Source organism: Falco rusticolus, chromosome 11 (genome assembly GCF_015220075.1).
Source record: "Falco rusticolus isolate bFalRus1 chromosome 11, bFalRus1.pri, whole genome shotgun sequence".
NCBI classification, from domain to species: Eukaryota; Metazoa; Chordata; class Aves; order Falconiformes; family Falconidae; genus Falco; species Falco rusticolus.
In genome coordinates this window covers 3420060-3441954 of record NC_051197.1, presented here as the reverse complement: position 1 = coordinate 3441954, position 21895 = coordinate 3420060, and the positions used below count along the sequence as shown (strand labels likewise).

General features: G+C 46.0%; 1 protein-coding gene and 1 long non-coding RNA gene across 8 annotated transcripts in view; both read right to left on the bottom strand.

Annotated features, from left to right (window-relative positions):
- Positions 1–12451, bottom strand: part of DOCK7 (dedicator of cytokinesis 7) — a 106949-nt gene extending 94498 nt beyond the window's left edge. For 4 of the 7 annotated variants that reach the window (XM_037404749.1, XM_037404750.1, XM_037404751.1 and 1 more), the window contains exons 1-2: positions 12341–12378; positions 2283–2388 (exon numbers count right to left, since the gene is read on the bottom strand). In XM_037404749.1, coding sequence (XP_037260646.1) covers positions 2283–2388; positions 12341–12378 — 144 coding nt within the window. Of the gene's footprint in view, positions 1–2282; positions 2389–12340 lie in introns of all 7 variants that reach the window. The other 3 variants (XM_037404748.1, XM_037404753.1, XM_037404754.1) reach the window with 1 other exon arrangement.
- A 2736-nt stretch (positions 12452–15187) lies between these two features.
- Positions 15188–21889, bottom strand: LOC119155755. The gene is made up of 4 exons (XR_005106832.1): positions 21792–21889; positions 21515–21648; positions 19700–19827; positions 15188–18132 (listed from the first exon to the last, which is right to left on the bottom strand). It is a non-coding gene; the product is annotated as an uncharacterized LOC119155755 (long non-coding RNA).
- Positions 21890–21895: the final 6 nt, after the last annotated feature.

Here is a 21895-nt window from a genome sequence, read left to right as displayed (position 1 = left end):
CATTCAGATACAAGGCCTTCTATTTCTTTGTAAAAGTGTAACAGCACACAAACTTCTGAACCTTTCCAGAGCAAACAGTTATTTCAGCTTCACAGCAGTAATGCGTTTTCTCCACATAATGTTTATTATCAAACCAGGACAGGCAGGCACAGCAGATTGATGGATGCCTAAAGGAGAGAAATTAACCCAAAATTCAGTAGAAGCAAACTTCTGTCATATTATGCACCCTCAGGAAATAGACTCCCAACTTAACTAAACATACTTTTCCTATGGACTATCTCCTACAAACTACCGCTCCATGCTTCTGAAGAGCATCTCTGCTCAGCACAGAATTTAGTATGACAAACTAGGAGCTTATCACATCAACCATCACACAATGCAGTTTGATAGGAAAGGCTCAGACCCTGCTTTCAGTTATCATGACCTTTTCCAGGATTTTTATAGATTCTTGCATATATTTACTAGAAAATACAACAGTGACAGGATAATGAGGAATACCAGAACTGAAGACAGGGCTGCCAATACTGTGACCAACAAATCTGATCCTGAATTAAGAATTGCAGGTGAAGATCAACAGGACTGAAGCTTCGAGCACGCACACTTTGATGATGGCAGAATGGAAAAACCTTAGAAATAGGAAGAAAAAGTGGAACAGACATTTCAGAGCAAAAGGAGGTGATACAAGGAAAAACAGTTATCAAAAATATGCTTGGCTGAGGAACAGCTTGGAGAGGTACACAGAAGAGATCATGCTTTATGAAAGCAATGGGGAGTAGAAAGGCAATTCAGCCAACTTGTTCCATGATGAAACCACATGTGAGACAAGTGAGGCACTGCAGCTTGTAGGATGGACATCCAGTGAGTCCTTCACAAGCAGAAGTCTATTTCTCAGCTTGCCACAGGGAAACGGATTCAATGACCCTGAGTGCTCCATCCAGTCCTACACCACTAATAGCAGGGGTCCCTCCCTATTGCCTAATACTGGATTATGCAAAAGACCACAGAGAACTGCCAAGTCAGGGCTTCGCATTATCATTCCACACCCCTACAGAGATTGCTGTGATAAAGCATTAGCCCTGGACACACCGCTCTCATTAACCCCTCCTCCTTCATGCTCACTCACCATTAAGGCTGGGCACACAGCTGACAAAGCCAGCCTTCTGGTCTCCTTGCACTCACAGGGCTGATACAGAGGAAAATGACAGGAATTCCAGCCCTCTTCAATCCCCAATGACTCTGGCACAGCAGGATCTCCTTAAAGATCAACCTTCAGCCTACAGTGAAGTCACTCTTCTAAGCTAGAGGTCAACTCAGTCTTGGAGATCCCTTTTGAGATGATACTAGCTCCAAGGATGCATTTGTGCTCTGTATGAGAAAGCTTTTAACGCATTATGTTGGACACAAAACAGTACATGAACTGAGGAAACTCTATAGGACCCTATTCCAAGACAAGAGAAGAACTCTTGTGAACTCAGCTTGCACAGACCATCAAATTCAGGGCGCATTTCCAGTACCACCTGACCTAATCAACTCTCTTTGAAGAAAACAAGAAGCTATAATATTTGTTTTCTAAGTTGACTACTGCAAAAGAAACTGCTGTGACCTCAAGCAACAACCCAAATCAAAGGAACGCTTCCAGAAATACAGTTCCAGCCTGAAAAAGTATGCTGAACTCTTGACATTTTTACCACCACAATGAATAAATTTTGAATGTACCTGTAGGCCATGCAAGAAAATCTGACTTCAGAACAGGTGATTCTAACAACAAGGCCTACATTTCAGCCACTCTTGAAAGTGGACTGTAAATTTGTAAGTAAATACACATTCCTAAGGAAAAACCACATTCAGCTTCCACAATGACATTTAAAATACCTCTGAAGAGTAGATGAGCCACTGTGGTCCCACTCTCAAGAGCAACAAGAAATGCAAGAAAACAGCCACCTGAAGTGCATGAGCTTGCAAAGAGCTCTTGCAAAGGAGCAAACCACACATGCATGTGGAACTTAATGCCCAGTTCAGGCTGTTCTGGGATAAACCAACCAACATCTGGTCAAGGGAGCCCCTTGTCCTACAAAGATTCTGCAGAAACACAAATTCCCAGCCACACTAACTGATCTGCAAGATAGAGACCTCCAAAACTGATGGGTTTTGCATGGAATTTCCTCTGTGTTATCAGGGCCGATTAGGTCAACAAACTGTTAACATTGCAATTTCTTTCCAAATGGTAATGGAAATAACTATGCACACCTTCTTCAGCCTTCCATGTTCCAAGCATTACTTACAGTTGTATGATGAGAGACGCTGCCTCCAATATTGAGGTTTTTGAGAAGCTGGGGAGACCCTCCATACTGCCCTGAGATCTGCTTCCTGACTTCAGCAGCTACAGTTCTGAAACAAGACAGGGACAACATTATTTCTGTAGAAGAATTAGAATGAAGATGATATATCAAATCCACTTTACACTGCTGTTGGAACGAAACCAAATATTCGTGCACTGGTTGGAATAAGAGTGTCACTGGCCAGCAAAAAACAGACCTTCTATATTAAATTCCCAGAAAATCACAAAATTCTTGCAAGGCTGCATATACATATTCTTAACAGCAATTACATTTTTTTTTTCCTTTAGTGAGCTGCTCCCTTGTGCACATCTGTGACAATAAAATGCGTATGACCCTGAGCACAAATAAACTTGTCCCTGGCAGGCCCTTTCCAGTTCCTACCGAGGAAAAGCTCTCCTCCAGTGCTCTCTGCCACCCTCAGCAGTTCCAAGCCTGGTCACACATCTGCTTCTGTGCTCTGCCCTCTCATTTTCACCCCTTGCCCATTTTTGGTTTTTGCAGTCAGAGAGATGAGGACTGGCAGCCACTTTCCACCCAATATCTAACCCCTTCAACACCCAGCTCAGGGGCAGAAAAGCAGTCCCACGCAGGGTGGGTTGAAATGTCTAGGCAATGACAAACGGGAAACAACCGATGTGAAAGGCAGCAGTGAGGCTATGGTGACTAGCAGTGGGGACAGGCAATGCACTGGCTAGCAGGGCACGGTGCCTTATGGTCTCTGCCAGAGAGAAATCCCACTGCTGGGCAGCTTTTCTCACCAGGAAGGAAAAATGCACATCAATCCTTCCATGCCTGGAGGGTAAAATCCACCCTGTGACGCTCTGGGGTTTTCTATTTTCCCCAATAAGCCACTTTGTCAATGGTAAGCCTGAAAACACAAGAGTTGGGTAAATCCACCAAGTGAACATCTCAGCAAAGGAAGAGCACATCAGAGAGGGAAATGCTGTTTGCCAAAGACTGCCTTAACAAACAGCCATGGGTCGAGCCCTAAGACAACCATCCACAGCAGCCACCTTGTAACCTAGCAGTAAGCTGCAGCTCACCTCAGCAGCAGAACAGGGATAGCCACATTTTTGAGTATGGTGGAAATGGTTTTGTTTCAAAAGTAAACCCAAACCCATGTTTTTCCACACACAAAAAAAACCATTTTTCCTAAAAGCTGCTGACTGCCCTTTGTCTACAGGACCTCACCAACATAAGAGTGCTCTTCTCTAGGAGTCAATGACCATTTTATTAGTGACAAACCTGCTCCCAACTGTCACTCAACACATCACAGCACTGCAGTCCGCTCTGTCTCCCAGAAGAAAGTCCTGGCTCCAAAGAGACTCTAACCAGTGTGTAAGACAGATGAAGAGGCTGCATGGACAAAGGTGGGTTTTTTTCTGCTGTATCTGTCCTCTGTGGGAACAGCATCATGGCTAACAGACTCACTCCTGATCTCTCACTCAAGTGAACGTGCTGTGTCAGCATGGCACATGAGCTCCTAAAATCCTGTCAAGTAAAGATGGTTAAACCTCCCCTGAGCAAAACCTTGACATCAGGGTGGGTTCCTAGCATCAGGACTGCTGTAGCAGTGAATGCTGGTGGGCAGGAATGGGGGCCGGTGGAAGCAACTGATGTCAATGGAAGAGAAGGGAACTCTTAAAAGGGAACTAGCTGGGACAACCAAGCCTACCATGGAGAGCAGATGTTTCCTCAGGCCAGAGTATGGGAGTAAGATTAGCTAAGGAAGCATTATTTTGTCTTTTTTAAAAGTGATTGCAGAAGGAAAAAAAAAAAGTTTTATGTATTCTGGCTGCTAGAAGTCATTTCGTTCATGTTTGCCTTTATCCACAGGAGACTGTGTTTTCACTTCTGGAGGGTGGCTTCTGAAAGCAGACCAAACAGCTCCTGCTGGGGATGGACAACATTCAGGCTGTCTGATTGCCCTCAGAAAAACCATCTTCCCTGCTCCCACCACGTGCACACTCACAGACACGCACACATGAGAACAAACCATGCATGCTGCTAGCATTTATAGGAAAATTTGGAATGTATTAAAATGGCTGCTTGGCATGGAAAACACCACGCATCTGTGGCTGATGAAATTTAAAAGCTTGCCCCCTGGTTGCAGACAATCTCTGGTTTAAACCCAATCTCTTATTCAGTGTGTGTTTTGTGTAATTCCTGATGATACCCAGAAGAGAGCCCTTCACCACATGGCTGGCAGGAAAAATGAGAACCCACGTTCCACCATGCAGCACAGCACAGGAAAAGCTAAAAATCTTTCCCCATTTTCATTGTTTCCAGATGGAAAGTACAGCTAGAGGGGGAACCTGTCCTCAGCTGTGCAGCCGCTGCCAATGCCCAGCCACATTACTCAGCACTGCTACTCCTGCATGCAGTGGCCTCTTACAAACCTGAGACATGCATTGTGATAGAGACTCCAGAGAGGTTCTCAGTCCTTTCTTCTTCTGCATGTTGGTCTCAGCTGGGCAGCTCTGCAGCGGCTGGGAGCTGCGTTGTACTTGGAGCACAGCCTGTCAATACACCCTTAACTCCAGCTATGACTGCACTTTACCCCAACTCAAGGCAGAAGCAAACTTGGCTACCATTATAGCATTGCTCAGGGGCGCTATGAGTTTGCATGGATGCTATTACACTGCCTGACATCATCCCTGCTGAAAAGGTCATTTCATGCAATAGGGGAAGAAACATGGTAAAACAAAAGGGATGGTGGCACTAATCAGCACAGCTTCTGACCATGTGCTGTACATCGATGGCTGCTCCATGTTGCTGCCCTATTAATAACCTCACTGGATATTAAAAATTCCCCTGAAGCATGATCACAGAAAGTCAGAACTGAACAATTGGTTTCACCAAGACGCCATCATTACTTTCAAGTCTTAAGTGGTTCTATCTCTCTGGCTTTCACAATTACCAGTCAAACCTCTTCCCTCATGAAGTAACTGCCCACTGTCTAAAAAAACCTCAAAATTCCTCAGCAGAGACCGCAGGACTTACTACTGCTTACTCCAAGCCTACAGTCTAATCCACAGCTTTTGGTGGCTACCCTTCTGTATCAATGTATTCACAAATGGATTGAACACCATTTTCCCTAATGGAACACATCATGCTTCTGACATTTAGAAACCATCTTCTAATGTAATCTGATCACCACATGTATTTATGGCTAATCTATACTCATTTGGTTTTGTGCCAAATCATCAGTTAGGTTCAGTAATCCTCCTCTCACTCCTTCCTATTCACAAGGTATTCACAAAACTTAGTCATGTCCCCTCCCAGCCTTCCTTCTATGAAGCTGAGCAAGGTCAGGTCCTGCAATAGATTTTCTGCTCCCTGATCACCCTGACGGCTCTTCTCCACCTATGTTCCAGTTGGCAATCACACCTTTTAACACACTGTGTTTCACCCTGACCACTCACTCCAGATAAGGCCTGACCAGGGCTTTATAGAACCAAATGAGTATTTTCCTATTGAGAAAACACCTCAGCTGACTACTTTTAGGACTGCTTACTCACTGCTTCATCACAGAGGTTCACAGTTTCCCTAAAACTGATAACATGCTTGCCTTCTCCAAATTTGTCCATGACAAATGCCATTTATTCATGACTAGTAAGTTCACGTTATATTATAACCCTGAGCACTATTTCTAACTAGAAGCTATGCTTCCCAAACCAACTTAGGTTTAAAAGTTTATTATAGCAAACCCAACCAGAAAAAGAGAAATAAATCTCAAAAGTCTCCAAATGGAAAAAAAGAAATCCATTTGACAGAACAGACGAGCCATTAACGCTCTTGACAATTAAAAGAACAAATAAAAAACTGCCTCTTTAATAACTATCTTTTATTCAAAATGTAACCAGAGATCCTTAGACAAACATTACAGTTAATTACAGCCCACAGCCTCATGAACGTCTATGTTTAAAGTACATCTTCCCTAGTCATCTTCTTTCTGACCTTCGTCACTGGTTAATTATTGTGTGTGCCTGTGGTTCACACGGGGGCGGGGGGGGGGGGCATGGAAAGGCAAAGGCGAGGAAAAAAATCCCCTTGGAAGCGGCTTCTAAAGCAAAACAAGACTGGTCATTCTCAAAGTGCTCTGAGCTGCAAATAACAAAATGAAACCATTTGTTTGTGTTTCCATGTTTCTTTACTACACACAAAAACAAATTCTGTTTCTGTGTGGCTTACCTGGTCAAAATCAAAAATTCTTCCTTCCCACCCCATCCTTAGCTTAAGCAGCATACTGGAAATATCAGTTCTGATATCCCCAAGAAAAGGCTCACCAAGACCTGTCCAGTTATTCCATGCAAGGTTAAGAACTCTGCCTTTTCACAGAAAAGGCGGGTCAGTACACAGTTATCTAGATCATCTGCTGCAGTGATTTGAGGAAGTCTCTCTTTTCCATAGCCCTCCCCATTCTGAAAGAGCAATGCAGATTGTTTGTTTCTCCCCATCCCACTAATTTCAGAACTGTTACTCCTGCCTGTTCTTCATCTTATGTGTCACATGCAGTGACTCTATACTCAGCGAGCCTTTGCCTCTTGAGAAAGACAGCCTGGTACAGTGAGGCATCTGCGCCAACCCATAGCAAAGCTGCTTGTTCTCTCTCAGCGGTGGAGAAAACTCTATTTACATAGTTTACTTTTTAAAGTGAAAGCATCCCTCTCTGTTCAGCCAGCTCACTTGCGTACCACTCTGCACGTGGCTGGAGGCATGTATCCTACTATACTCAGATCTGAGTCCCCACAGCCAAATGGCACTGGCTGGTTGCAAGCATCTTGCCGCTGCAGTTGAGATGACCTGTCCCTCTGCCCCTACGTGCTCCACCTGGGCTCTCTGCCTGCCGACCTGCTCCTTCCAGGCCTGAACCACGGTGTGAGTCACCAAGTATGCGTCGCAGTGGATGAGGGAACCTGCTTGAGGGAGAGCTCTGGCCTTGAGCTTCCCTCCAGTTCAGCCGGGCTCCGGATGCAGCCTTCCTCCTAAACTCCAGGTTCTTTTTCCCTCCAAGTGAACTCTTCTCCCTTTGAGTGAAATGGGTTTGATTTACAACCTGAAGCTGAGGAAATACCCAGCCTGATACTGACCGCTGCAGAGGAAGTGTGGGGTCTTAAATTAACACAGAAGATGAGCAACAACGTGTTCCCTTTTTCCTTACCATTAATTAAAACAGAAAATACCATACAGTGCTGCCTGTGATGCTCTTCTGATAATACTTGATTATTAAGGCTGAAAGCGTCACCCCTAGGCTGCAGCAAAGGGAATAAGCTCCCAAGATACCTTACTGTGAAAATCACCACAGCACTGGATTCTTCAGAAGAGATCAAAGTCACACCTCACATTAAAAAAACCCAACCAAACAAGGAAGCCTTGTACAAAGCAGCAGTTTTGTAGTGGAGCCCTAGAGATGAACTGTTCTCCCCCTGCCTTCTTGCTTGCTTTAAGCAGCCACAGATTTTCTCAGGCTTCCCACAGCGCTGCTGACGCCCGCACGAGACATCCACAACGGCTGCACAGGGGCAGACATTGTGACTACTGAAGAATGGGAAAAAGCTGCTCTTAAGTTTCTGTTAAAAATACTTTCAATTATGCATGATAGTGTTTTGACAATGCAAATGGCATCTGGATGTGGGAAGAGAATAAACTGTGATGAATATCCTGCTGCAACCACTACATTTCTGGCCTGATTCGGTGCTCATGGAAGCCAGTGACAGCTTTGCTACCGGTTTCAGTGGGTGCTGGTTTCACACCATCCCTGTTTTTACCCTGAGGCATGGCAAAAGCGACTGTCAGTCTCCCCGACACATCATCCAGGCATGTAAAAGGACTCTAAATGAACACAAATGTAAGTTTAGCCTTCCCAAGTCACCTTTTACAGTACCCCATCAGTGTAAAGAGAGCTTCAGCAGAAATAAGATGCTAGCTCTGAACATAGTGAACAGAAGTGTTTTCCCTCAGTTCAAAACCATAAAGACAACAAGCTGTGATTACTCCACAAATCTCTCCATATACAATGTAAGAGCCCTGGATGACAGGGAATTTCCAAATCACTGAATGTTTGAGAGCAGGGTCATCCTTCTTCAGCCGGGGCTCTGCTGAAGTCCCCAGCCCCAGACAGCAGTGCCTCATGACACGGTGAGGTTCCTGTCCACACAGAAAGACCTCGGGAGGGGCTGGACCCACGAGGGTGAAAACAATTTTCTCCAGACTACACTGAGATCTGGGGTCTGGAAAACTGAAAATTCTCAGCAAGAGAGTAAAGACCAGTGGCAAAAAGTGATTTTTTACTCTGGGCCTTGTGTGAGGTTGAAATGCATAGCAAAATGGAGGGTAAGGCAGGTATGTTAACCCAAGTCAGGAAGATACTCTTTTAACTGTGGGAGCAGTAAAGGATGCACTAAACTCTTCCTTTTCCAAAAAAAAAAAAGCAAGGAAAGACACTTCAAAAATCATGATGGACTAACCAAAGAACCAGTTCTGGACTCCCTAGATGACCTGATCTCAGGACGGTCCAAGAGCAATGACAAAGCACTGAGGCAGGGGCTCACATGAAAGGCTACATGAGTTTGCCTGAACTGTGTATGTTGTGTGATGTTTAAAAGGCGACTTTTTTTCTTTTTTCTGTATTTTAACTACAAAAACCTGCATACCTTTTCCTCTGCCTGCCCCTGGAAAGACTGGAATGCTGGGATACAACGCGCTTCAATTACCAGGACATTCAGGAACTCAGAACTGACCTTTTCGGTGGTGGGGTTTTCACATCCCATTTCTCTGCCAAGCAGCCCCATACCCACAACACATACTGGGATAATGCCACTGGGAATCTGAAGCATACACAGGTGAAGGGGTGTGCTTGGTGGGAACAGCGCAGCACAACCCCAGAGAGGCCAGGCACGGCAATCGGCTTGGTCGGTACTGAGCCCCCAGCCCTGCTGAGAGTGAAGAGGAAGCTTAGAGGTTCCTCAAGGATAATGTATTAACTGTTTGGCTTTTACTGAGACACCTTAATGAGTGAACTTTACCTCTGCCAGTGTGGATCCTCCCTTCCACTAAGTGTCCTCCAGTCCCCCAAACGGTGTATCAGCTGAACAGGGGTACTAAATAGAAGTACATCTGTTCTTACACTGAGATGGAAAAACAATTAACGTACATGCAGCTCCAGAAGTATTATGATGCTGCAGTTCCAATACAGTTTAATAAAAAATGTATTACCAATTAAAAATTAACAATTTCAGGCAAGATTTCACATATTATTAACCCACTATAGTAAGTTTAACTCAGGAGTTTCTTCTGATGGGAGTCAAGAAGAAATCAGTAAGTACACGTGATGGCCAAAGTTCAGGCTAAAAATCTGTTCTAGTTTAAAGTCTTCCAACAAAAATGCAGCAGGACCTAATCAGAAAGATACGTTGTAACAGACCATCTGAAACAGATATTTTGAAACTGCTGTAGCAGTCACTGACAGCCGCTATCCCCAACACGTAAAGATTCCAGGACTAATAAACAGATGCAGCATGGCACTGCAGTTCTGTATATACCCCTGAGGTGCACCACACTGGTTGAAGAAAGCACAGGCAATAAATCAGGACTCTGAAGACCCCATCTGTGGTCCTTTAAGACACAGAACAGCCAAATCTCATGTTTCTTTTCACTCTAGTACTGTAATAACCAGCTTAGAAGCTTGCTTCTGTTTCATAGGCAGGTCTTAAGGTAATTTACCTTCGTGGATCTGAATTGCATCCCATTTGAATTACATGCTATCAGGCAAACCAAGAGCAGCATGGCTACTTCCTGTGAATAAGACAAATGCTATGTCTACCTTGATGAGTAAGCCAAACTGGAGGGCAGCATGTGAAAACATGATGGATTTATTCTTCTTTAAACAATAGAACAGGGGAGAGCTTCCAGCAGCCACCAATACAGCTCTTGGGACTTCCGTATGCGGCTTGCTTGAATCTCTCAACCTCTGAGATAGCGACATTCACAGCAGCATATTCTGTGTCAGCACAAGAAGGGCTACAGCTCTGTCTGGGCACCCCTGGGTTCATAATTTCTTCTGCCCACAAGTTTTTGCCTTCACACGCACTGGATGTGCAGCTCAGGAACCAGGAACTTGAGATTTCTCAGAAGACAACACTACAATATGGGAAATCCCAGAGAGAAACACAGCAGTCTTATAAGTAAGCATAAAAGAAAGAGTTGGAGATGCAACAGCCCTGCTCCTCATTGTGGACCTGAGGTGCAATGAGGGTGCTGACCTCATTGCAGACCACCCGAGTCCTTCCACAGGCACAGCCTCCATGAACAGTAAACTCCACAAATGGATGCGACATGTCAAAAATACCACCTCTGCCTGCACGCACTCACTGCTGCTGTTGGGTTAGTCTGAAAACCCATCAAATGGATTAGCCCAAAAGGTACACAAAGGTGGCACATCTGTGCTACTATGTATTGAACACTGAGATAGTGCCTGACACAGGTAGAAACATTATGAGCACCCACAGTGGTCACCCCAGGGCCATTTTATTTAACTTCCTGTCACAGCTGCAGAACTTTTATGCTCTCACTTCTAGTACTTGTCTCTCACTTGACTATTTCTGTGACTACAATCAAGAACCAGGAAAATGGTGTGGCAGCAAACCCACCTCTCCCTGCTCCCAAGACCTTGATCTGTCACTTTAAACCCTGGCTGGTGCACATCAAGGTTTGCAGAGAACCATGAGAGAGGAGCAATGTCTTCACTCATCTTCAGCTTGCGAGCGGGGTGGGATTGATGCCACTCTTCTGCCTCCTACCTAGCCTTTTCCTTTGACCTCATGTTCCCTCATCCATGACCCTTCTCCATCACAGCTTCTGTAACTGCAACTATTTGTACCTACAGTTTTCTCATTCAATGGCGTGAAAATGATACTCCTTTCACTATTCTCCACAGCCTCCTGAACAGCATCAGCGAAACTGATGGCTCCCACTTCCACTCTGCTGCTAGTTACAGCTAGGAGAGGTACTGCGGTCACCAAAGGCTATTCAGTCAGACCTGCAAACTGAAAAACTGTGGTTCCCACCTGGAACCACATGCTTAACTTGGAATAGAGATCTGCAGAAACCTGGTGTTAGCAGGTAACTTCCTATAAATGTTCCTCTTTAAAAAAAACCACACCACAAAGCAACACAAAACTGTAAAATACAAGGATGTTTAACACTGTGAGTCTCAAGTAGTTCTGCACGTCCAAGGAATTGTGCTAACAGTAACCAGCTGCTTATCACACACAAAAGGAAGGGACCTATTCTCTCCATCTTGCAGGCAGCAAGGAGACGAGCAGGCAGGCTTGGTGCTCCCAGGCGGGGGGCGCCGCGCCGGGACAGGGCCCCCCGCCGCGGGCAGAGCCGGGAGGGCGAGCTCGGCGCACAGCGGCCGGGCTCGCCGCGAGCAGCCGGGCCGGGGCAGGGCCGGGGGCAGGCTCCGCACCCCCGCACCGGCAGGAAAACCCTGGCCGCGCTGCCGGGAGCGCTGGGCCGCCCATTGTGCGGCGAGAGGGGGCTGCACAATGCGCCCGGCCGGCCTTTGTTCGCAGGCAGCTGAATCAAACAGCGCTTTTCCTCCTTCCCTGCCTCCCGCCCGCGCCGGCTCCGTTTCCCCAGGGAAGCGGCACCGCGCACGGCCGGCACCGCGCACACAGCCGGCCGCATCCCCCACCCCTTTGTTGTAGACGGGGGGAACCGCAGCCCCGCGGAGCCGGCCTGGGCGGACTCTGCCCGGGCGGACCCTGCCCGGCAGCCCGGCGGGGGGCTGCTCACGGCAGGCCCAGCGCGACGCCCCGGCCCGCGCCCTGTCAGCAGCCCGAAGGCCGGCGGGCGCCCGCGGGCCGCGCTGGGCCCACTCCCCCCTCAGGGGCGCGGCGGCGGGTTCCCCGCTCGCCTCCCCGCCGGCCGGGCCCGGCAGCCCGCCCCTCCCCGGGCCGGGGCCGAGCGCGCCCCCCGCCCCACGGCCGCGCTACCTGCTGATCTTCTGGGCGAAGGCGCGGCGCTCGGCCATGGCCGCGCTGCGGGGCTCCGCGCGGCCGCTCCTCAGCGCTGGCGGAGCCGGGGAGCCGGGAATGGGCGCCGTAATGCTCCGCGGAGGCGCGCACCCGCGCGGCGCAGCCGGCCCAGCTCCCACCCTCGGCGCTCGCCGCGCCCGCCCGCCTCCTCCCCCTTCCCGGGCAGGGGCCGCTCCTCGCAGACATACGGCGGGGCGGAGTGACCGTCCCCGCTCCCCTGCCCAGCCCCGGTGCCGGGCCCTCGGCCCTCGGGGCCGGCCCGGTTGGGCCCCGCACCAGCGGCCGGCAGCGAGGCGGCCTCCGCCCCGCCGCGCTCGGACGGGCTGCTCCGCGCTCGCCCTCGCTGCCGCTTCATCCCCCCAAGAAAACCGAGTGGGTGGGGGTCCCCACGCGTGGCGAGGCGGACGGCGCTTCACCCCGCCAGCGGCCCCCCGCGGGGCCAAGCCGGCTCTCGGCGGCGGGGGAGTGACCCCGCCGGCCGGCCTCGGGCAGCGGCTGCACGGCCCCGGGCTGCCCCGGGCCCTCGGCCGCCCGCACCCCGGCTCCGGTGGCCGTCCGTGCCATACCCTGCGTAAGGCACCAACTGTCCCTTCAGAAAAGCTAAAAGCCGCCCCTGCCGGGGAGTTAGAAGACAACTGGAACAGCGTCACAGCCACCTTTCCATCCGAAAGGGCCATTACTACCAGTCTCCCCGTAAACGTGTTGTATTTGAGGTCATCCTAATGGGATGAGGAGGTGGAGGGTGGGGAGGTAAAAAAAACCCCAACACTATTTTGGGACTTTAAAAAAAGATTGACCCTAGGACACATTCTGGCAGATAATTCAAAGTCAATGCTACACGACACATGCTGTGCATTAATCTAAACCAAAGAACTATTAATAGTAATCCAGGAAGTGTCCAAAAGTAGCGAGTGTTAATTCATCCCATTCCATCTGTTTGCATTGTGCTAATGTTTCCAGCACACTGCGACTGCAAGATCAGTATACCAATTTTTCCACTAGCAGAAGCCACTGATTTCCAGCTGCACACAATTATTCTGCTTTTCTGTTTGTATGTGTTTACACAGGGAATGTCAGACCCCAAAATCTGCAAATATATACATGTGTGAGTAATCCCACTGGAGTTAATCAGACTCTGTGCACATATAAAGTGAATCCCATGTGGGTAAGATTGTGGCCCGCTACAGAAATGTGCTGTCATCCGTTACACAGATGCACGCACACACGTGCACACAGATGGAGATGCTGCAAAGCAAAGACCTATTGTACACCACGGAGAAAGGGCTGCTCTTCTCCAAGGGGGAGGGGAGCAACTATCCCACAGATGTCTGCCAAGACAAAGACTTTTCCTCTGGAACACTCTGCCTGCCCGTAGAATTGCACACAAGATAAGCCCACCTCACAGTGGGGACAGGGTAAGCCAATGAACCATTTACCTTCTCATATCTGCACAAGCTGTGGGTGCCCCATCCCTGGCAGGGCTCAAGGCCAAGCTGGACAGGGCTGGGAGCAGCCTGGGCTGGGGGGAGGGGTCCCTGCCCATGGCAGGGGGGTGGGACTGGGTGGTCCATAAAAGGTCCCTGCCAACCCAAACCATGATGTGACTCTATGAATAAATTCTCACACAGAGTGTGCGCGCTTGCAAGAACAGATCCAAGCATGAAGGACCACCAGAAATGTTTCATCTTTCCCATCCTGCACCCCATATGGAAGTTCCTTTCCAAAATGGCATCAGTCTGAGATGCAGGAGGGCTAATTTAGTCCTGCCTGAAGGGAAAACATCACCACCTAACTCTTTCAAACTGAAAGTGGGAATCCTGCATTTCTGGAAAGGGAAATTACCTTACTGCTGCCAGGAGGTGCAAAGAGCAGTCCGGCCCCAGAAGCCCTGACATACAGAGCACAGAGTATCCAAGGTCAATCACAAGACCTCTTGGATTTTAGGTTTCATTTTCCCCTTGTGTCAGTTACTACCACAGACAGAAGAACTTGGTTAAGTTGTGGGACATGTAAAGTCAGCTCAGTATCATCACCAAAATCTACGTACAGCTTTTTTTTTCTACAATTGATTTGTTAGCGTGGGCCGTTTAAAGACTGAGGGTACACTTCAAAATGCAAGTAATGACACGGGTGACTTTACATCTCTGCCTGATGAGCAGGAGTGGCTTAGCCTGAAGCAGCTACTCACCATCCATACCACCTGTCCCCTCCACACAGGTGTCCGAGCTCTCCAAAGTCTGTAGCATGAGGACTTAAGCAACGAGTTGCTGAGTTACGATGTCACCTTTGCTCATCTGTCAGTGACCTGCTCTTCACTGACTTTTTCTGCCGCTTAGAGCTTGGCCAGATGAACTCTGGCAGACTTGATTCCAGCTGCCCACCCACCTCTGTGCTGGAGGCAACTGACAGAAGAGCGGTCAGATGAGACATGCCTACACCTCAGCCGAGCCTGACAGATGTGCTCTGACATCTGAAACCGCGGGGAAGGAAAGTCTCTGTGTGGATACCAGAGTTTGAAACTGCTAGCTGAGGTGGGGACACACCTCCTGCTCTGCCACCCTTGCCAGAGAGGCCACAGCCTCACTGGAAGAGCAGGACAATAACTGGGAGCAATAGAGCTTTGATGCGATAGTCTCTCCTCGACAGTGAAGGGCCCCTGCACTAATTGCAGATCATCACTGCAGTAGGCTGCAAAGCTAAAATGCAGCAGGGGACAGAAGCCCACCTCTTTATGAACAGTTTGTCACTCATCTTGTCAAAGCATACAATGTACAGAAGTATCAACAGAGATTAGATAGGGTGGAGTTAGTTTTTTTTAATGTGGAACATCTATGTACAAAGATGAAAAAACTAATTTTCAATTCAAAGATACAAAATGGATATACAATAGATCTCTACCAAATACGGTATGTATTATGTGCTCTCAAGGGAAGGGTATTGCTTTGCAGATAAATAGGCTTTCTCCATAGAACTGGTATAAATATGAACAAAATCCCTCAATTCATTTAAGAGGCAACATCAACAAGTGCATTTCAGAAAAATAACAGAGATTCCTTATTACTTTTTATACAGTAACAGCCTGACACAAGTCTACAAAGTTGGTGTCAATGACTTTGAATAGTTAGAGACCACTGAGGTTGGTGGAAATGCACACATGACCTTGTAAAGAGAACCAAGAGCTTCTATAGATTGACTCTAAATTCTGTAGTGCGTGGAGCATTAATCAAAAGAAGTCAAGGAAAAAGGGAAATTGGGGGGGGGGGAGGGGGGCAGGAAATGCAGTCTTTTACTGTTATAAATCCAATAATGCCAAACACTAAAATTCACGGTATCAACAAATCCTGCCTCCATATCACTGGCAAGTCAGCATGATCGATGTCGTGGCAACACCGTTATTCCCAGTACTAAGGTGAGTGCTGCCACAGACAGGCACTGTGAGTCACGTAACTTTTCTGTCTCATTTTCTCATCTTAAAAGCAAATTAGTTGAAGGAAATGTTTCATCTGAAGAAAGAAACTCATGCTTTGCAAAGAGGAGAATGCGACCAATTGGACACAGACCTGTTACCTGGAATTTCAGTGTACAAAAAAAATTTCTCCAGGCATCTCTTTAAGAACTAGCAGCCTTCTCCAATTCAAAAACAACTGTGGTGTGGCAAATTTTACCTGCAGTAGGAAACAGAACTATTTTCTTTTACATTAGGGTGAAACTGCATGCGATTGATTATGTATTTGGAGTGTTAGGCTGCTTATTTTTCATAAAGTTGTTTGTGCCTGTGTATTGTCCTCAGGGGTGACTGGCATCTCAGCATGAGGGTGAAGACAAATCAAGACGACCTTCAGTGGAGGGACTGTGTATACTGCAATTAATACCTCCATCCAGCTCAGCTTAATTTAAATTAATGTTTGGCTAGAGGCTACATATTTCTAGTAACCAATTTAAACCTGAGAACTTTATCGACATTATGAGCATTCTGAAGTTACTCTGCCTTAATATGTTGCAATTCTTCATCATGTTTTAGAAAGCAAAGAAGGAACGTAGCTTGTTCTATACAGTAGAATGCATCAATCTTTGAAAGAGATCACTGCCTCCAAAAAGGAGTTAGCCCATTTATGCAGCTGTCAGCAATAAGTACCTGCTGCTCCAGGTAGGTGGTCTCTGAGAAGCTGGGGGGTGATCCTCACCTGTCCTGGATGTGGTAGTACTCCACCAAGACAAAGACTGAGCATATAGTAAATTGGGAGTTGAGGGATGCTGTGAAAGAGGATGGGTCTCCACTGTAGCTGTTTCATTTCCCTTCTAGTAACCTTGCTGATTTGGGGGCTGGGAGGAAGCCCAGCAATTTATCACAACATGGACTGCCATGTTGAAAGTCACTTTTTGTTCTTCTCTGATAAACCATGTAACAAAAAGGTGACACATGAACAGTTCAGCCTACATTTGCGAGCTGCATTTGGGCTAAGCACCTATCTGAAGTTCATGGCCTAGATCCAGTGCTCCATCAACACACATGTATCCGTGAAACAACATGTCTCACACTGAAGGGGTGTGAATGAAGAAGCATTTCAATCAATTCACCAGGGTATGGGGTCCATAAACCACATGCATCCTTTAAAACACATAACCAAAATGCTTTTTGTATTGAGAGTGAATTTTACTTGGCTATAATCAAACTTGGTAAACACGTCATGCAAACACAGACGTAACTCTTTGAGCCTGATAATTATAAGATTAAGTCCTGCAGAAGAAAAATCTTTTGGATTGTAGCCATGAAACATTTCGCAAAAAGCGAACTGATCCTGTGCCTTGTTTGCTAGCAGTCTATTTACTCAGTCCATTGCTTCCTTGTTCTTCTTACGTAAACTTCCTCAAAGCAAACACTCTGAAAACATTTTCCACTGAAAACGTGTCCAACATAATTCAGTAAACAATGTAGTAAATAAGGGATTGCAAATTCAGAGAGCCATCTACTGGCAACTAAGTGAAACGAATTAAATTAATTAAGGGCCAAATCTTATGTCTCTCTTTGCAAATATTTTGCTTTACAGACAAGGAACTGCACATGTGTAATATAAACTGTAAAGCATCATTATCTTCTCAAGACATGTCTGGCAAGAGTGAAGATGCTGGTGTTCTCAGAGCAAGAAAGAGCAGCCTCATTTGCCCAGTGCCCAGATTCTGACAGGCGGATGAGAAACTAGGAGAGTAAAGAAGGAGTAAGGACTCTCCAGGTGCCTGCAGCCTTCACTACATCCCTCACATCCATGTTAGTTCTTTTATAGATGACTCAAGTCAGGCATAGCAGAAGCTAATGACAGCAGAGCTTGAAGCAGAGCCAAGGTGCCCTGAGTACAGCATTTTAAAGACCAGTTTTATAGGGAATGGTGGTATTCATCCCAGACATCAGAAGACCACGAGGGAACCCCGTGGCAAGGAAGGGAGATACTTTGTAGTTCTGGACACCAAATCAAATCGTATCAACTATTGCACAAAGCAAAACATTCTGCCTAGAGCGGAATCTCCCAGCCTGTGAACCTGACCCACAGGAGGATCATGCTTCTGCTCCCTGGGAGAAGCACAACAGTTCCAGGCACTGGTGTTATTTGAAGATGGGGGAAGCAGCAGTGGTGTCTGGTTCCTCCCTTTCTCTTGGACATACCTCCAGAATTTAGGTGCAGCAGCTGGGTAGCCCAGCAGACATTGCAGCAGGAATGGTGGCCAGACTCATACTTCTACAGGAGGAAGAGTTCCTTTTGAAGAAGAGATGGAAATTAGAATCCTCAGCTGCATTAGCCTTTCTGCAGCCTTCTTTGTATGGCAGTACTTGATGTCTGCATCATTTTTGCCTTTATTCTTTCTCTCCTGGCATTATTACTTTCAGATTTCTTCATTTTAATAGATGGGTTCATGAACTTAAAAGTTCCTCAGATAAGGACTCACAGTCTTCCCAACCAAGCTTCCATTAATTTCTGCTCATGTTTATAATTTTCAGGTAGTTTATGTTTCTACTCTGAATATAGCTTACAATCTCTCCCAGTTTAATACTCTGTAAATGCCACTAATATGGTCTTTATTTACTCTTTCCAGGTATTTAACTAAGATCTTAAATTAAGGGTAGCCTTGGCACAGATTCTTACAGGTATCCTACTGGAGCCTCCTCTTGCTTAGCCTAATCCTAGGATAAAGTAAGAAAATCTGGGTTTGGATGTAGTGAGCAGTATGAGTAGAAGCATGCTGGCTAAATCAGTGGAAACGAACACCTCAACAGCAACCTAGCGAGGGGGTAGACTCACTCGGTCCCTTTCATCCTGCGTTACTGCTTGAAAGGATGGCGCACAAACTGCTGCCACAGTGGTTGCACAGGCAGACTGACGTAACCAGGCATGTGAGCAGATCCACACTTCGGTAGACATGTGAGTCTAGTCCAGAAAAGGACCTCGGGGCCACCCTCAGCAGACAGCATAGTCAGAGTCTGGGCATGCAGGTGGGAAAACTTCTAGAAGCAGCTTGGGAGAATCCTTTATGCCCTGAATGGATCCCTCAAGCGTACATGCTGCTTTGCTGCTTTATGGTGTGCATGCATTGACTATTAACCTTGAAGATCCCAAATTCTTTGCGAAACCCATGACATTCTGGAGCAACAGGCTTGCTTCAGAGACAAAAGATTTCTCATAGCTTTTAGTTTTGAATCAATAATGCTTCTCATCCTTATAAAGCTCCATATAATTTATCTAACCATTCTATTTCCGGTAGTGTTGCTAAGCGCAGGCAACCCTTCCACAAGCACGTCTGAGGTTTTCTGTTCTTAAATGGGTGGGAGCAACCTTATTGTCATTTATTTTAACAAGTAGTTCTGTAAGCAGCAGAACTAACATAGCCTAGATTCCAGTGTTTTCCCTTTATCCTATTCCACAGTGTCTTTCTACCTGAGCAGCTATTTCCACAGAAACTGGAGGTATTTACTATCTCTGAAGCTCTGCAAACTTGATTAAATTGCAGAGCAGTTTCAAAACTTTCCAGAGGGAAATAGATCACAGATGGTTTACTTCCCTCGGAAATGAAACTAAAAATAAATGAGGAAAAATTCTCTTCTTTATAGCTCCTTGACCCAAGGTCTGCTCTGTTTAGACAACAGGCAAATGGGTGTTTTGGAAAGCACATACTGTTGGCCAAATGTTTAACGGTCTTTTCTAAATATATTGCAGATTATTGATGAATGCTTAGACGACTTCCCACAGGCGATCTGGTAGGCTAGTGGCAGATACGGGATTACAAACTTCATTCCCCTGACTGCCCAGCAATTCGGTGTTATCTTACCATTCTGCAGTATTTGGTGGGTGAATGTTGTGCAGCCATGGCATCTCTAAGAACCATAATGCAAAAAGTATCCTCTCTAGCGTTTTGTCTTCTTGGCATTGCTGCTTGGCGTTACCCGCTTGGTTTACCTATTAAAAAAAGCAAGACAATTATATTTTCCACAAACACAGATTTTAAATATTTCCTTATTAGTAGTATATTAACTTAGCAGAAATGGAGCTCAAAGATGGTTTGCATGGCCTTTATGCCATTAAAATGTTTTAAGTGTAAACTCTGTGACATTTGTTAGAAGTTTGTTGAATGCAATGTTTTCTCCCACTCCCTCCGCAAATCTTTCCTACAGAAATAGTAATTAATGAATGTGAAGAAAATCCTCTCCTTGCAGACAGTTATTTATGGTTGCCTAAGTAATTATTTTGCAATCAAAGCTTTTTTGTATGATCTGACTAGTGCAAAAAGCAGAAAATAAATATCTTCATTCTCATAACCTGATTGCCTGAGGGATTTACAATGCATATCCAGATGGCATATTGTGTGGCCTATGAAATCAGGGCATGGTTATTAAATTTCAGAGCAGGAAGGTGCAGGCAACTAATTTCAGGCAAGGGAATAGCCATTTCATCTGATCACCTAAATAATTTTTTGTTCAGCATTTAGCCAAATCCAAGCCACGTTAGCTACTCAGCTCTCAATATTCAAGACCATACACAAACAGACAAGCACATTCATCTTTGTCTTTGAGAATAAAAGCAAAGATGAAACTTTAAAGAACTATTATTCCTCAAACAGGTCATAAAATTCTGAAGGTAGGAGGCCTGTTTCCTTCCGCACTGACAGAATACCCACTACTGTGGGGCCACAGTCCTTCATGAGTTTAGTACAAACAGCAACGTGGTTTTTATTTTTAAATCTTTATCTTTGCTTCAAATATAAAGACATATATGGTGTGCGTGCCACTTTCTGTGTATTACCTCTCCTTTCTAGTTTTGAAAAGGAACAGTAACCACATGTGACTGTTCTTCCAGATTTTTTATCATGGTAGTGTTATTACTATCATGCCACTATACAGAGATGCTTGCTGCTAGGGTCTGAAGGATTCCTAAAAGACATGAGAATTGTGATCACTAATTTACTGGAACACAGAAATGAAGTGCTGTTAGTAAGGGCAAGCAGTGAGCTGAAAGGCAGGGGAAGGATTACAAAGGTGATCTGCTACTTTCCCACCTCAAACCAATACCTAGACCTTTAAAACAAGACATTGTCTGCTTTGAACATTAATACCTCTTTACTTATCACATCTACTACGTGAAATATGTTCTGTGAGATTATGCAACAAAACCCAACATGAAATACCTGAAACGTCCATGCATTTGTACTGAAGCTTAATTTTAAATCATGTGCTATAATCGTGTGGTGATTATAAAAAAATAAAATTAGTCTGATCATCTTTGACCAGCAGAAGGCAGTAAAATCACAAAATGAAAAAAAAAAAAACAACTAACACCCAACCTTCTGCATGAACCCAAACCTGTGCTGTTGAGTGCCCAGAGAACGCAGGCACGTCGCCCTTCCCTCACACTGCCCTAGGATGTTAGGCAGCAGTGCCAGTTGCAGTTAAGAAATTCAAGTCACATCCTTTCCAAATCCTGCACTTTTTTTCTTTTTAAACCCTTGGCTCCTGATACAGCCAATTATTACTTTTAAGCAGCTTAAGAGAGATGAATGAAGAACCTACTTTACAAAAGACTAAAACAAACCCCAAAATCCTCAGCACATCTAGTCTAGAAGAGAGGAGATGTAGTTACTCTTACATACTTTTAGAAAACAAATAAAGCAGCAAGTTGAATTGGAAAAGATGGTTGGTATGTGAACAAACAGGTTATGTGTTCAGGCTGGAGATGTAAGTGCTACTGGCCCCCAGAGAACTTGGAGATTCCGGAACCATTTTGCTGTAGTGGAGTCAAAGAACAGACCATTAAAAAAAAAAACAAAACCCACACACAAAAACAAAACAAAAACCAAAACCAAACTAATACCCGAAAAACAAAAAAACCCCACACAAACCAAACGCCAATAAAAAAAAGAAAAACACCTTGAAGCGACAGCTGGAGAGCCCGCGCGGGCCTGTATGGCCGGGCTGGTGGGGCCTGACGGCGGGGCTGGGCTTCCCGCGCAAAGCCTGCGGCCTCCCGCGCT